Here is a 16,932-nt window from a genome sequence, read left to right as displayed (position 1 = left end):
ACATTCACTAGTCCTATCAAGGGACAGGCCAGGAGGAGAGGGGTGCTGATAATAACCTTTGGTTGCCTGACAGAGCTGCTGGCAGCTGTGGTTTTTTTTTTTTTGGTTTTTTTTTATCCTCACCCGAGGATTTTTTTCCATTTTTTACTAAGATAGAGTGGGAAAGAGAGAGAGGAAGAGAGAGATACATCGACGTGAAAGGGACACATCGAGTGGCCGCCACCCACACGAACCAACCAGGGCCGGGGACAAACTGCAGCCAAGGTACATGCCCTTAGCGGGAACCGAACCCGGGTCTCTGCGGACCGCAGGCTGATGCTCTAACCGCTGAGCCAAACCGGCCAGGGCAGCTGTGGTTTTTTTAAACTGGTAAGCTCTCCTTTGGAAAGTCACCATTCCCTATCCTATGACTCTTTCCCACAGGAACAGCTGCATTTGCTCATCCTGCCTTTCACATTTTAATTTGGTTCTGAAGCTAGGCGGTGGACAGATGACTTAGACATCAGACACCCTCATTTAAACCCCGAACAAACTGCCTGAGAGACTTCTACCCCATGAGGCCCAAAGAGAAACAGATAATGAATGAAGTCACTTGCTGCTGGGAAACAAATGTAGGAACATTTAGGCAGTTGTTTTTATTTACTCAACTATAAAGATAGACTGGGGCAAATTTTTGATGGGTAACACCTTAGATTAACACTAATTACATTGCTATAAATTTGGTTCAGGATAAGAATACGATTCAGGTAAGAGAGAGACTATAACAACAAAAATCTTCAAACATTAAAACAAAGAAATACTTTTTTTCCTTCTTTTAACTTTAATTAAATGCTCCTTTCCCACAGACTTCCCTAGACTGACTGGTTTGCAGTCTAAGGTAATGAAGGAAACAAGGCTTTGGGCATTTTGAAGAAACTGCAGGTTAAGCTATCGTGCCAATCAGAAGACCGAAACCCTGATCTGAGTGTCAATCTCAGGCACATTCTGGGAGGAGAGGCAGATTTTCAAATATTTCCTAGTGTTCTTTCCTTTCCATCAATTAAATTTCCTCGTCTCTGGCTAATTCAGGGCAGTACACAATCCCCTCAGTGCTTCTCCTGGTTAAACTGTTGTTTAGAGGGAACCTGACAGGCATGTGTGGCTCTGCTTAGACTGGAAAGGCAGCAGGAGCTAGCTCTGATCCATCTCCTCCTGAGAGCCTGAACAGTGGGGGTTGCTGAGGAAGGCCTCTTTGGGCAAGTGGAAGGCCTGGTGCCCTGGGAAGAACATTGCTTACCCTTGGGAAACCTGGCAATCGTTGCCCATGATTCCTGGTGAAAATGACCAATCAGAATCAATCCATATCATTGGGAAAGGTCAAGGGAAAAACAGATTCCCCTCCAAAAATGGTAAAGAGAAAATGAGGAAAGAAGAAACCAAAAATATTTAAAACGGCATAAAAAGTGATATGTGAAAACTTCTTTTTGTTATTAAATCTAACTATTAGTTTCCTAAAGTCCAGTTACTAAGTTGAATTGTGTGGGATAGAGGAGAAAGGCCAACTGGAATTTCCCTCAAGAGTTCACAGCTTTAGGATGAGAGGTCCTGGGTTTGTGCTGGGGGAGCCCCTTTTGAATGAGGGCTTGGGTGGGCTGGGTTCCATGCTGGCTCCGGTTCCATTGGTTCCTGCAGAGTGAGCCTGGCCCCGTTCACTAGCGTTGCCTGGTGCTTGGGGTGGCCCACACTGATACCTGGAACCAGATGTATACCATGAGCTACTTCTGTAACGACCCACACTGTCAAGTCGCCCTTGGTTCATGGGGTCATTGAACTTTTGGCCTTGTGGCCTGTAGCCTTGTCCTCCTCGTCTGTTCCCCGGCAACACCTAAGGATAAAAGAATACAATGTTCAAAGCACTTTGGCATTGTGGTGCTCCATTTGTTCCAGTTTAGTTCACAGGAGTATTCTGACAGCATAATTGTGGTAATCCATGCTTGGGACTCGGTTATCTCTCAAGACTCACAGAATTCTGCCAGCCAATTCAACCTAGCCACCACATCAGGAACAATCATTCTTTCACTATTTCTTCCCTGCCTCTCACCCCTAGGCTCTTCTCCAACGAAGAGGAGTTCACTTTTCTTTAGCTCGGCACAAGCTAAAGAAGGAAGAAAGAACATTCTTTGGGTTTTTACAAGCCCTCAAATGGGTAAGTATCTTATCATATGTCTGAGCTATGCAGATAATAAGCAACTTGTAAACATAACGAACATTTGTTATTATAAAACATCATTATGATCTGCTTTGCTAGATAGCACGAACCATAGATTCAATCACACTGCTATGACATGTAGTACATTTTTACATTACAACCCAGAAAGTTTATGGCATGGGATTTTATTTTTGTCTTCCAATTTCAATGTAATACCAGTTCTGCAGAATTACTGACAGCACTGCCTGAAATTGCTCTAGTGTATTTTTCAAACCAAGAAAAAGAAACTATGTATTATGCTTCAACTTTCTAGTGTTCACTCTCCACTGCACTAGGTTCACTCTCTCTCTCCCAGATATATTCTATGTTGTGCTTCTAGGGAGCTGCTGCTTCACTCTGGTGAACCTGCCACTGTGTTACTTATCTACCTCGAGATGGGTGCACGACTCCCAGTGTGACTAATTACCAGGCGATACTACCTATCACAGCTAGGATCACTGCCAACAACAGAAAGCAGTCTTGGCAACAGGAAATCTAAACTGGCTGGTGGTTTGGAACATACATACCAAATGCTTTCTCTGGAACTAACTGGGGCGGGAGGAATTCAAAATTGGTGTGGAATGGGAATAAAGAAAGGAAGGTAATGTACTGAGCTGTCAGCACTTAAACTGTGATAATCTGGTAGCTTTCTTCCTGACTAGCCCAGTGTGGAAGTCAGGTTACCTCTCGGTGAGGTTGACAGGACCGGCCACTGGAGTTTGCTATGCCTGCAGGAGGCTCTCCTGGTGCCAAGTTTTTCTTGGTAGTACTTGTAAGGCTGGAAGCAGAGGCACAGGTGGAAGCAGCAGCAACAGAGGCATCACACAGGTTACTCAAGGACACAGGTGTAACTGAACTACATCGGGACCGGGTTGAATAGCTGTTCTTTGGATGGGACACTGAAACAGAAATATACAATATATGTGGTCATATGATGAAAGAGCATGAAGAATAAGGTTTTTCCTATTTCCTCATTTCACAATGAGCAATTTAAGATAAAATAACTGTTACCCCGTTGGTGTGGCTCAGTGGCTGAGCATCGACCCACGCACCAAGAGGTGGCCAGTTTGATTCACAGGGCACATGCCCAGGTTGTGGACCTGATCCCCAGTGGGGGGCATGCAAGAGGCAACCAATATATGTTCTCTCTCATCGATGTTTCTCTTTCTCTCTCTAAAAAGCAATGAAGTAAAAATGAATAAATAATTTGAGTAAGTTGTAAAGAAAATCTTATAAAATGGGTAACAAAAAGAAAAGTCTCCCTTCTGCCCTCTTCCTCCACTCCCTCCCCACTGCTCTGTAAAGGAAATCTTAGAGACAGGACAACAGTTTCAGAGTGACCCATTTCCCCCACCAACTAATGACTTCTGGACACTTCCTACTACCTAAACTCCTGGCTCTAGCTCTGGCAGTCGACTAAGCCTAGGAATAATAATATAAGCCATACATTCAGCTTCCCATGTGAGGAAAACTCTAAAGTACAGACTCTGCAAAGAAAGACAAAGGTGCCCTGGCCGGTTTGGCTCAGCAGTTAGAATGCTGGCCTGCGGTCCTGGAGAGACCCGGGTTCGGTTCCCGCTAAGGGCATGTACCTCGGTTGCAGTTTGTCCCCGGCCCTGGTTGGGTCGTGTGGGTAGCAACCACTCAATGTGTCCCTTTCACATAGATGTTTCTCTCTCTTTCTCTCTCCCCCTCCCACTCTATCTGAACAAAATACAGTGATACCTCGGTTCTCGAACATAATTCGTTCCAGGAGGACGGTCGAGAACCGAATTGTTCGAGAACCGAAGCAATGAAACCCAATAGGAAAGCGTGACTCCACAAAGCGTGACTCTCTCTCTGCACTCACACTGATGACGCAAGCAAGGCGCGCTGGGCCAAATGAACGCCATTCGGCTCAACTCGGCTCATCTCGGAAGTTCGAGTTCCAAATATTTGTTCGGATTCCGAGACAAAAGTTTCTAGAATCTCCTGGTCGAATACTGATTTGGTCGAAAACTGAGGCGTTCGAGAACCGAGGTATCACTGTATCAAAAAATGTCCTCGGGTGAGGATAAAAAAAAAGAAAGACAAAGGTAAAGAGCTAAATCATTAAAAAAAAATCTGAATGATGCACAGTATAAATAATCAAGATTAGTTCATATGAACAGAAGTCTGTCTTTTTTTTTTTTATCCTCACCCGAGGACATTTTTCCATTTTTTGTTCAGGTAGAGTGGGAGGGAGAGAGAGGAACAGAGAGAGAGAGAGAAACATCGATATGAAAGGAACACATCGAGTGGCTGCCACCCGCACAACTGACCAGGGCCGGGGACAAATTGCAACCGAGGTACGTGCCCTTAGCGGGAACCGAACCCGGGTCTCTCAGGATCGCAGGCCGACGCTCTAACCGCTGAGCCAAACCGGCCAGGGCAGAAGTAAGTCTTTACAACAAACATGTATCTAAGGTTCTTTTGCAAAAATAATCCTAAATTCAAAATACCAATCTAGCTGAAAAATATTAACATTTCAACTCAAATGTTGCCAGAATTTAATGGTTTAATGCTCCCCACTAGATTTTCTTCTTGGCATTAAGCCTGGACTATTGTTGAGTTCACAAACACTGCCCTAGACCCAACATTTCACTTTCATACTGTGATGGAAAGAACCAAGGAGCTAAGCTCGGGGTTGGTGTCACATAAACTCTCACTTCAGAGGCACCATCCCCTCTGAGCTATTATTTTAGTACCTATTACGTGCCAGGCAAGGCAGGTATTGTTATCTCCATTTTGGAGAGGAATAAAATGAGGTTTCAGAGGTCAGTGTAGAGGCAAAAATTCAAACTTGGTCTGACTCCACAGCTCCATGCCTTTTTACATTACATTTCATACACCTCTCAACTCAATAGAGAATGGATATAAAAAATCTTATTGCAAATTTAGGGAGCCCATCCTCAGTGCTCCAAGCATCTGTATCCACTGATTTCTTAAAGATCTCAGAGCTACTTTTCATAAAAACAAGCAAACAAACAGAAACACAAGAGGCACCAAAGAAGAATCAGTGGAGAAGCCAACGGGCACTTCAGTCTCTAATTAGTACAGCGTGGTCTTCTCATCACCATCTCTGGTGCTCAGAATCTCTTGCTATCTCACCTTGTCCAAATGAATCAATGTTCTTCTTTAGAGTCTCTACATCGCAGGTGAACCGGGCTACTCGTCCCAGATCCTCGTCATATTTACGTTCACTAACAAAGTGCTGGAGAAAGGGCAAAGAAAAGCCTCCAGGTGAGACAAAGAGTATGCATGGAATCTATAGCTTGCTATGTACGAATGAAACAGAATTATTTTCAACCCAATTATTTTTATTGCTTCAAAGTTTACTCAATGGCCACAATATTACCAATGCTGGGTGACTAAGAAAATTTAGTCATTGTCTTCAGAGCCCAAAGAGAAGTCTATTTGGGAACTTTACTAAATACTACATGATTGTCAAAGCCCACTAAATATAATCAAGAGAAACTGTAGCGAAAGGAGAAAGAATTTACAGTAGAGGGCCATCTTTCCACTACTGGCTACTCTCCACATCATTCTATTTTATACAGAAGCAGAGGCAGCTGCAAAAATGTTCATAAGTTACCACAATGATTCCATTTAAAAAAATGGTTTGGTGTTCTTTAATAGAAACTTCCTTAGAAAACCCACTTTAACTCTTTATTTTTATTATTATATATATATTTTTAATCCTTACCAGAGGATTTTTTTTCCCATTTATCTTCAGATAGAATGGGAAGGAAAGAGAGAGAGAGGGAAAGAAACATCGACGTGAGAGAGACACATCGACTGGCTGCCTCCCATACAACCCCAACCAGGGCCAGGGATGAACTGCAACAGAGGTAAGTGCCCTTGACCGGAATTGAACCCAGGGGGTCATTGGTCTGTGGGCGGACACTCTAACTGCTGAGCCAAACCAGCCAGGGCCCACTTCAACTCTTTATAAAGTAGGATTTACTAGTCCTTGAAACAGAAACAATTTCTTGAGATGGAAAATCATTCATGTGGCCCTGGCCAGTTTGGCTCAGCGGTTAGAGCGTCGGCCTGCGGTCCGGAGAGACCCGGGTTCGGTTCCTGCTAAGGGCACGTACTTCGGTTGCAGTTTGTCCCCGGCCCTGGTTGGTCGTGCGGGTGGCAGCCACTCGATGTGTCCCTTCACGTCGATGTTTCTCTCTCTCTCTCCCTCCCACTCTATCTGTACAAAAAATGGAAAAATATCCTCGGGTGAGGATAAAAAAAAAAAGAAAATCATTCATGTGAAAAAGTCAATGTTAGCCCGGCCGATTAGATTCCTGGTCAGGACACATGCCCAGGTTGTGGGCCCAATCTCCAGTGGGGGGCATGCAGGAGGTGGCCAGTCGATGTTCTCGTTCATCAATGTTTCTGTCTATCTCTCCTTTCTTCCCCTCCTTCTAAAAATCAATAAAGAAAAAAATTTATTTTTAAAGAGTCAACTTTATAAATGAAAAGTTTATACCGTAAATAATTTAATCCTTTTAAGTTGACTGAGCTGAGAAGTAATCAACCCCTTGGGTCAAAAACTAACTATACTACAGAAATTGTGGGACTAAATACATGTTAAAAATAAAATGTTTCTGAGGGTCTATTTCAATAAACAATTTCTGGAATCATTTTTTTTTTTTCAAGATGAAAATGTTATACTTATTCTAGATGAAATTTAGAACTGAACTCCTTAGAGCAGTCCTCTAACTGGTGGTGGTCTAATTCTACTTTGGATTTTCAAGGGGTAGAATTGAATGCATCAGAATACTTGAGATTTACCTAGAAGTAGTGAAGGGAAAGGAAAAATAAAATTTACCTCTGGCCCTTGAAGCCCTAAAGCTTCAGAATATACTGTGGCTTGGGAAAGCACACAAACCTCTGTGACAAAGCCTTTAGACAGTATATCAGTCTGAGATTACGTCTGAAACAAATTTTAGAGTTTGTTGAGCCAAGACATAACAGAAATGACAGAAATAAAATGATCTGGAAATAAGACATTTAAATTGCATAGCATCCACTTCAGTACACGGAAACTGTGGAGAGAAACAGATCCTTAGTCAGCCTGCAGAAATATTCCTAGCAGCTTTTCAACCATGTGGGAAGGAGAACAGATGAAGCCTGTGAGAGCCAAAATTCTCATCTAATTCCAAAGGGGTTTCCGGCTTCTCCCAGATAGTTGAATGAGACTGATTGGCATTAGTAAGAAGAAAACTTTCTATAAAATTTAGTAATCTAGTTTTAGTTAATCAGAAAATAATAATTTAAAATTTGTATTGTTTTGCTCTTTCACCCTAATAGAGTCTAAGAGAAATAAGTGAGAATAATAACATGAGCTAGGATTTGTGCAAAACACTGGGTCAGAATGATGACAAGGATATCTGTAAGGGCTTAGGAGATCTTCCATCAATGTTTTTATTTTACAAAGGCTGTTATACAGCCTCCACAGCAAGCATTCCTCTTAAATATAGCGACAAATCTCATGTATTCAGAAAGAATAGAAATTAAGGGCTGAGGCATAGGGCAGGCCAACTCCCCTCGTCCATATAGCTCACAGTTTATAAACAATTTTTTAGAACACCAGTCTCTACAACTACCAATGCATGTCCCAACTTCTAATAGGTTCCCATGCTTAGTCTCAGAAACACCATTCTTTAGTCAAGAATTTAAAATGTATGAGTGTTAGTGACCTTAAAGATTCCACCAAAACACTACTAGAACTGATAAATGAATTCAGTAAAGTAACAGAATACAAAATAAATATTCAGAAATTGGTTGCATTTTACTACACCAATAATGAACTATCAGAAAGGGAAATTAGCCCTGGCTGGTTTGGCTCAGCGGTTAGAGCATTGGCCTGCAGACCAGAGAGTTCCGGGTTCAGTTCCTGCTAAGGGCACGTACCTCGGTTGCAATTTGTCCCCGGCCCCGGTTGGAGTCGTGTGGGTGGCAACCACTCAATGTGTCTCTCTCACATTGATGTTTCTCTCCCTCTCTCCCTCTCTCACTCTATCTGAAGATAAATGCAAAAATGTCCTCAGGTGAGGATAAAAAAAAAAAGAAAAGGAAACTAAGAAAACAATTGCATCAAAAAAATAAAAATAAAATAAAATACCTTGGAATAAATTTAACCAAGGAGGTAAAAGACTTGTACTTGGAAAATAAAACCCCAAAGAAAGAAATTGAAGATGATAACATATACAGGGTAGGGAAAAGTAGGTTTACAGTTGTTTGTATGGAAAATAACACATTAATAATAATAATACAAGAATAAACTCTGTGTTTTGCCTACTCACAACTATAAACTTACTTTTGTCCCAATCTGTAAATGGAAGCATATACTGTGTTCACAGATAGGAATAATTTAACATCGTTAAAGTGTCCATACTACCCAAAGCAATCTACAGATATAATGCAATCCCCATCAAAATATTAATGGCATTTTTCTTTTCTTTCTTTTTTAAAAATCTCACCTGAGGACATTTTTCCATTTTTCGTTCAGGAGGGGGAGAGAGTGAGAGAAACATCGACGTTAAAGGGACACATCGAGTGGTTGTCACCCACACAACCCAACCAGGGCCGGGGACAAACTGCAACCGAGGTACATGCCCTTAGCGGGAACCGAACCGAGGTCTCTCTGGACCACAGGCGGATGCTCTAACCGCTGAGCCAAACCAGCCAGGGCTCAATGCCATTTTTCACAGAACTAAAACAAAACTCCAAAAATTTATATGGAACCACAAAACACCCTGAATAGCCATACCAATCTTGAGAAATAAGAACAAAGTTGGCCCTGGCCAGTTTGGCTCAGCGGTTGGAGCGTCGGCCTGCGGTCCCGAGAGACCCGGGTTTGGTTCCCGCTAAGGGCATGTACCTCGGTTGCAGTTTGTCCCCGGCCCTGGTTGGTCGTGCGGGTGGCAGCCACTCGATGTGTCCCTTTCACATTAATGTTTCTCTCTTCCTCTCTCCCCCTCCCACTCTACCTGAACAAAAAATAGAAAAATGTCCTCAGGTGAGGAAAAATAAAAAAAAAGAACAAAGTTGGACCGTATCATGCTACCTGATATCAAACTATACTGCAAGGCTACAGTAATCAAAACAGTATGGTACTGGTATAAAATAAGACACATAGGTGATTGGAACAAAAGAGAAAGCACAGAAATAAACCCACACCTTTATGATCATTTAATATTTGACAAAGGAGGCAATAACATACAATGGGGTAAAGATAGTCTATTCAGTAAATAGTGTTGGGCCCTGGCTGATTTGGCTAAAAGCGGTGTGAGTCAGCCTGTGGACCAAAGGTGTTCAGGTTCAATTCCCACTCTGGGGCACATACCTGGGTTGCAGGCTTAATCCTTGGCCCTGGTTGGGGTTGTGTGGGAGGCAACCAATTGATGTGTCTTTCTCACATCGATGTCTCTCTCTCTCTCTCTCTCTCCTTCCTTTCCACTTTCTCTAAAAATCAATGGTAAATATTCTCAGGTGAGGATTAACCAAAATACTAATAATAATAATAATAATAATAAAAGTACATAGTACTGGGAAAATTGGATAAATACCTGAAAATAAATTAAACCAGACCACATTCTTACATCATAAATAAGAATAAGTTCAAGGATTAAAGACTTAATGTAAGACAAAACCATAAAAATCCTAGAAAAAAACATAGGCAATAAACTCTCTGACATTTCTCTTAGCAATATTTTTTCTGCTATATCATCTTGGGCAAGAAAAATAAACAAATGGGACTATATCAAACTAAAAGTTTTGCACTGCAAAGAAAGACATCAACAAAATGAAAAGACAACTTACTGAATGGGAGAACATATTCGCCAATGATACATCTGATAAGAGTTTAATTTCCAAAATTTATAAAGAACTCAGACAACTTAACATCCAAAAAACCAAATAATCCTATTTAAAAATAGGCAGGTGATCTGAATAGACAGTTCTTCAAAGAGGAGATACAAATGGCCAATAGACATATGAAAAGATGCTCAACATTACTAATCATCAGAGAATGGAAATTAAAAACACAGTGAGATATCACCTCACACCTGTCAGAATGGCTATCAAGAATAAATCAACAAAGGATAAGTGCTGCCGAAGACGTGGAGAAAAGGGAACTCTTGTACACTGTTGGTGCACCAATACAGACTGGCGCAGCCACTATGAAAAACAGTGTGAAAGTTCCTCAAAAAATTAAAAATGGAACTGCATTATGAACCAGTGATTCCACTTCTGGGTATATACCCAAAGAAACCCAAAATTTGAAAAGATATATGCATCCCTATGTTCACTGCAGTGGTATTTACAATAGCCAAGACATGGAAACAATCCAAATGCCCACCAGTAGATGAGTAGATAAAAAAAGTTGTGGTGCATATATAAAATGGAATTTACTCAGCCATAAAAAAGAAGGAAATCTTGCCATTTGTGATACCATGGATAGACCCAGAGGGTATTATGCTAAGTTAAATAAGTCAGACAGAAAAAGACAAATAAAATCATATAAGTATGATTTTACTTATATGCGGACTCTAAAAAACAAGGCAAACAAACAAAATAGAAACAGACTCACAGATACAGAGAACAAACTGATAACTGCTAGAGAGGAGAGGGTTTAAGGGACTGGGTGAAAAAAGTGAAGGGATTAAGAAGTACAAACTGGTAGTCACAACACAGTCATGGGGATGTAAAGTACAGCATAGAAAACACAGTCAATAATATTGTAATAGCTATGTATGGGGCCAGGTATGGGTACTTGCAGTATCAGGGGGATCACATTGTAAGTTACATGACTGTCAACAACTATGCTATACAACTGAAACTAATATAAAATAATATTGAATGTAAACTGCAATTGAAAAAAAAAAAGTTGAATTCCAGTCAAGATGGCAGTATAGGTAAACGTGGTATCCCCTCCTCCCACAACCACATCAAAATTACAACTAAACTACAACACAACCATCATTCAGAACTGCCTGAAATCCAGCTGAATGGAAGTCCTAGAACTACAAAATTAAAGAAGCCACATCAAGACTGATAGGAGGGGCAGAGGTGCAGACCAGCTGGTCCCACATCCACATGTGGCGCATAAAAATCAGGAGGATACCTTGGCTGGGAAGGTCCTCCCTGAGGAGTGAGGGGTCCCTGTCCCACACCAGGCCCCCAGCTCAGGGTTCCAGTGCCAGCAAGAGAAGTCCCCATAACAATGGCTGTAAAACAAGTTGAAACTGAGGCTGAGGGAGGCTGAGACTGCTGTAATCCCAGGAACTTCCTCTTAAAGGGTCCCCACAGACTTATTTGGACTCACTCCTTCTGGGCTCCAGCGTTGGGGAGGCAGCCTGAAAGGCACCAGAGACATGTGGGGAAGAACTGAGTTGTTTGGCATTGGGGCGAGAGCTGGAGGGGCAGCTTTCTCCTGGACAGACTTGCTGTGGGAGGCCATTGTTCCTTTAGTGAGCCCTTCCCTGGGGCAGTACACAGTAGCCATATCTGGGCCTCCAGCAACCTGGCTCACACTGTTTGCCCCACCCTGGTGATTCCCTGAGGCCCCACCCCACCCAATCTTCAGGCCCACCCAAGCTGTTTCCAATGGCTTTACCATAGGATTGGCCTGTCTTGGATCCTGCTTCAGAGTTTCCTAAAATCTCTCAAACAAGCCGCATCTGGTCTCAGCAAGCCCCATACCTCTTGTTAAGTGGCCCCAGGCCTGGCACTAAAAGCAGCCAGCCTTGGTTCACAACTTGGCTTTTCCTGGACACCTCCAAGCCCAGCACAAGAAATAGCATCTGCAGATCACTTTGTAGCTTATGCTGGGTGGCCCTGGATAGAACACAGGCAGTGGTTGACCTTGCCCAGAGCCAGCACACCCAGTGGACAGCTTTAGACCACATCAAAACACCACCACCCAAACACCTTCACAGATGGCACAATAAGTGGACTCAGTGAGTACCACAGCCCTGCTGAAGTAAGTCTTGCTCTGTATGTTGGGCCCCTACACCGCTGATCCTCCAAGGGAGTCAGAGGCCAGTGGCTAGTGGGCACAGCCAGTCTTTGCAGCTGATCAGCCTGAGTAAATCCCTCCCACTGTCATGCCAACAGCAATCAGCACTCAATTACAATAGAAGGGTATACGGTCCACACTAGGAGTGCACCTCGAGGACGCAGCTGGGGTGATCAGAGAGACTGTGCCACTGGATCCTACAGGACATCTACAACAATAGGCCACCCTACGAAGCCTAAGAGACATAGCTACTCTACTTAATACACAGAAACAATCACAGGGAAGCAGCCAAAATGAGGAGACAAAGAAACATGTCCCAAATGAAAGAAAAGAACAAAACTCCAGGAAAAGAACTAAACAAATGGAGATAAACAATGAATCAGATGCAGAGTTAAAAACACAGGTTACAATGTTGCTCAAGGAACTTGGTGAGACAGTCAAGGGACTTAGTGAGACCTTCAAGAAACTTAAGGAGACTTCCAAGGAACTTAGTGAGAACATCAACAACATAAAAAAGACCAGTCAGAAATGAAGGATGCACTAACTGAAATAAAGAACAATTTACAGGGAATCAATAGTAGAGTAGGTAAAGCCAAGAAGCAAACCATTGATTTGGAATATAAGGAAGCAGAAAACACCCAATCAGAACAGCAAAAAGAAAAAAGAATCCAAAAAAATAAGAATAATGTAAGGAGCCTCTGGGACAACTTCAAGTGTGCCAACGTTCGCATCATAGGGGTGCCAGAAGGAGAAGAGAGCAAGAAATTGAGAACCTATTTGAAACAATAATGACAGAAAACTTCCCTAACTTGGTAAAGGAAACAGACAAACAAGTCCAAGAAGCACAGAGTCCCAAACAAGTTGAACCCAAAGAGGTCCACACCAAGACACATCATCATCAAAATGCCAAAGGTTAAATACAAGGAGAGAATCTTAAAAGCAGCAAGAGCAAGGCAGTTAGTTACCTAAAAGGGAGCTCCCATAAGACTGTCAGCCGATTTCTCAAAAGAAACTTTGCAGGCCAGAAAGGAGTGGCAAGAGATATTCAACGTGATGAAAAGCAATGACCTACAACCAAGAAAACTCTACCCTGCAAAGCTATCATTTAGAATTGATGGACATATCAAGAGTTTCCCAGACAAGAAAAAGCTAAAGGAGTTCATCACCACCAAACCAGTATTATATGAAATGTTGAAGAGTCTTCTTGAAGGAGAAGAACAAAAATATGAACAATAAAAGGGCAATTAATACATATCTATCAACAATTGAATCTACAAATAAAATGAGCAAACAGAACAAAAGAGACTCATAGATACAGATAACTTTTTGTTGCTTGCCAAATGGGAGAGGGCTAGGGGGGTGGGGTGGGTGAAAAAAGATGAAGGAATTAAGAAGTATGAATTGGTTGTGATGAACCTCAAAGGGAAGGGGGAAGGGAGGGCAGGATGAGCTAAACCAAAGAACTTCTATGCATATGTGCATAACCAATGGACTCCGACAATAGTGTGGGGAAGGCAGGACAGGGGCAGAATTGGGAAGGAGGGGGTCAACGGGGGGAAAAAAAAGAAACATCTGTCATACATTCAATAATAAAGATGAGTTTTAAAAAAATGCCAAAGGTTAAAGACAAAGAGAGAATCTAAAAAGCAGCTAGAGAAAAGTGGTCCGTTACCTACAAAGGAGCTCCCATGAACAATAAATATGACAATAAATACATATCTATCAACAATTGAGTCTACAAACAAAATGAGCAAGCAGAACAGACTCATAGATACAGAGAAGATTTTGTTGCTTGCCAAACAGGAGCGAGCTGGTGGGGGATGGGTGAAAAAGTTGAAGGAATTAAGAAGTACAAATTGGTTATTAGACTGATGAACCCCAAAGCGAAGGGGGGGAGGAGGGCAGGAAGAGATAAACCAAACAACTTCTATGCATATATGCATAACCAATGGACACAAACAACAGTGTGGAGAAGGCAGGAGGGGGGCAGGATTGGGGAGAAGGGGGTCAATGGGGGGAAAGGGGGGGACACATCTGTAATCAAATAGGTTCTCAACAATAAAGATGAGTTTTAAAAAAAGTACGCCCAGCCCTGGCCGGTTTGGCTCAGCGGTTAGAGCGTTGGCCTGCGGTCCGGAGAGACCTGGGTTTGGTTCCCACTAAGGGTGCGTACCTCGGTTGCAGTTTGTCCCCGGCCCTGGTTGGTCGTGCGGGTGGCAGCCACTCAATGTGTCCCTTTCACGTCGATGTTTCTCTCTCTCCCTCCCACTCTATCTGAACAAAAAATGGAAAAATGTCCTTGGGTGAGGGAAAAAAAAAAAAAAAAAAGTACGCCCAGCCGGTGTGGCTGTGGTAGAGCGTCAATCCATGCACCAAGAGGTCACTGGTTTGATTCCCAGTCAGGGAACATGACCACATTGTGGGCCCAATCCCCAGTGCAGGGCATGCAAGAGGCAGCCAATTGATGCTCTCTCTCATCGATGTTTCTATCTCTCTCTCCCTCTCCCTTCCTTTCTCTCTAAAATCAATATAGAAAAGGAAAAGAAGAAAGTATGAGTGTTAAACCCAAGTAACCTTTATAGATAGATCATAATATAATCAATATCTCAAATTGCTCCTTTTTCTCTATAAAATCAGAATCAACCAACCATTTAAATATTTACTGAACACCTATTATATGCCAAGGTACTATGCTAGGCACCGGAGTGATAGCAGTCCCTGCCATTGAAAAGTTTACAATCTAGTGGGACTGACAGATTAATCAAATGTACATGGAATATAACTGTGCTACAAAGGCACAAAATAGGAGGATATGACAGGAAAATCAGGAAGGATGAGTAGATCATGAATGACTGTGTGTGCTGGGAGTGGCAAGGAGGGAAGACTATTTTGGATAAATAGAGTAGTATGTGCAGTTGTCCTCTAGTAGGAGAGAGCAGGATGTGTCTGCAGTAAGGAAAAGTTAATATGGCTAGAGCTGAGAATAAGGGGGGCATGGTATGAAATGAGGATGGTGGCAGAGCCAAATGTGCAGAGCCCTACAGCCGTGCTAAGGATTATGGTCTTTATCCTAAAAGCAATGGAAAGTTTGAAGCAGGTTACTGTAGTGTGAGGAACAGATTTGGAGAGTTGGAGAGGGTGAGTGGAATCAGTTAAGAGGCTATTATAGAAGTCCAAGGAAGAGATAATAGTAACTTGATCATGACAGTGGTGAAGAGAAAAGGTCGGATTTGAGATTCAGTAGGAATTCAAATGGACAGGTTCTGCTGATAGATTTCATGTAGGAAAGGAGAACTTTCCTAAGGTTTCCAGCTTGGACAACTGGATAGATGTCAGAACCACTTATAGAGAAAGGGAACCTGGAGGAGGGACAGGTTTGGAAAGGGAAGATCATGAGTTCAATATATTAAATATAGCCATGGATTATGGAGATTTGCTACTTTAGTCCCCAAAGGCAAGAAGGCAGAAAGGAAAAGGAAGTTTTACCTTGATATCAGCTCTGAGCTCAACCAATTGCTCCTCTGACATTCGAACGGCCACTTCAGTCATCTTCTTCAGAAGTTCAGCTTTCTTTTGTCGGCTGAGCAAAATTTCCACTGTAGAAGAAAAAGGAGTATAATTCTTATGTTCTACTCAATAAGATAAAGAAGAACTGAAGTATAGGCCTGGCAGTACATATCTGGAGAGCCAAAGGCTTAGCTGCCCACCCATCTAGAAAATGAAAATACCAAGGGTCCAGTTTTCACCTTCCTGAGGGACTCTAAAGTCAGTTAAAAGGTAAATACTTTATGAAATAAAAAAACACATAAATCATGTCATTTCTCTTTTTTCTCTTACCAGAAAAAGACATTTTTTATCAAGGAGCATATCAATTAATGTCCTGGCCAGTGTGGTTCAGTTGGTTGGGCATCATCCCATGCATGGAAAGGCTGCTGGTTCGGTTCCCAGTCAAGGTACATACCCAGGTTGTAGGCTTGATCCCGGTGGGGGGTGCGCAGGAGGCAGCTGATGAATGTTTTGCTCTCATATTGATGTTTCTCTCTCTCTCTTTCCCTTTCTCCCTCTAAAAGTCCATTAAAAATTTTTTTTAAAGAAGCATATAAATTAAAACAAAAATACACACACGGTAAAAAAAAAAAAAGACTTATCTAGAATGAGTATGAAATGAGAGTAAGTGTCCCCTCCTACTTCTGATGTTGTGGTCCTCTCCCCAGAGGAAACTACTGTTAATTTTTTCTTTTTTTCATTATTGATTTTAGAGAAATAGGAAGGGAGAGGGAGAGAGAGATAGAAACATTGATGAGAGAGAACACTTATTGGCTGCCTCCTGCATGCCCCACATGGGAATTGGGCCCACAACCTGGGCATGTGCCCTGACCGGGAATTGAACTGGAGACCTCTTGGTGCAAGGGTCGACACTCAACCACTGAGCCACACTGGCTGGACTGTTAATTTCTTATGCATACTTCCAAATATATTCTATGCATATATAACATCTCTCTCCCCCTTTTCTCCCTCCTCACACATGGGAATGTATCATATACATGGTCCTTCCTTTACCTTACCTATTTTTACTTAATATATCTTGAGGTTCAATTCCTATTAATACACTGGATCTCTCTCACTGTTTAACAGCCACTTAATATTCCATTATATAGATATACCA

General features: G+C 42.2%; 1 protein-coding gene across 1 annotated transcript in view; it reads right to left on the bottom strand.

Moving 5' to 3' along the window:
- Nucleotides 1-1,429: 1,429 nt before the first annotated feature.
- Nucleotides 1,430-16,932, bottom strand: part of SPATS2 (spermatogenesis associated serine rich 2) — a 77,929-nt gene continuing 62,426 nt past the window's right edge. The window contains exons 10-13 of the mRNA XM_036253013.1: nucleotides 15,753-15,862; nucleotides 5,357-5,459; nucleotides 2,912-3,126; nucleotides 1,430-1,864 (exon numbers count right to left, since the gene is read on the bottom strand). Of these exons, the coding sequence (XP_036108906.1) occupies nucleotides 1,562-1,864; nucleotides 2,912-3,126; nucleotides 5,357-5,459; nucleotides 15,753-15,862 (731 nt within the window). The 3' untranslated portion in view covers nucleotides 1,430-1,561. The remainder of the gene's footprint in view (nucleotides 1,865-2,911; nucleotides 3,127-5,356; nucleotides 5,460-15,752; nucleotides 15,863-16,932) is intronic.

Source organism: Molossus molossus, unplaced genomic scaffold, assembly GCF_014108415.1.
Source record: "Molossus molossus isolate mMolMol1 unplaced genomic scaffold, mMolMol1.p scaffold_m16_p_10, whole genome shotgun sequence".
In the NCBI taxonomy this organism is placed as follows: domain Eukaryota; kingdom Metazoa; phylum Chordata; class Mammalia; order Chiroptera; family Molossidae; genus Molossus; species Molossus molossus.
This window is presented reverse-complemented; position numbering and strand designations above follow the sequence as displayed.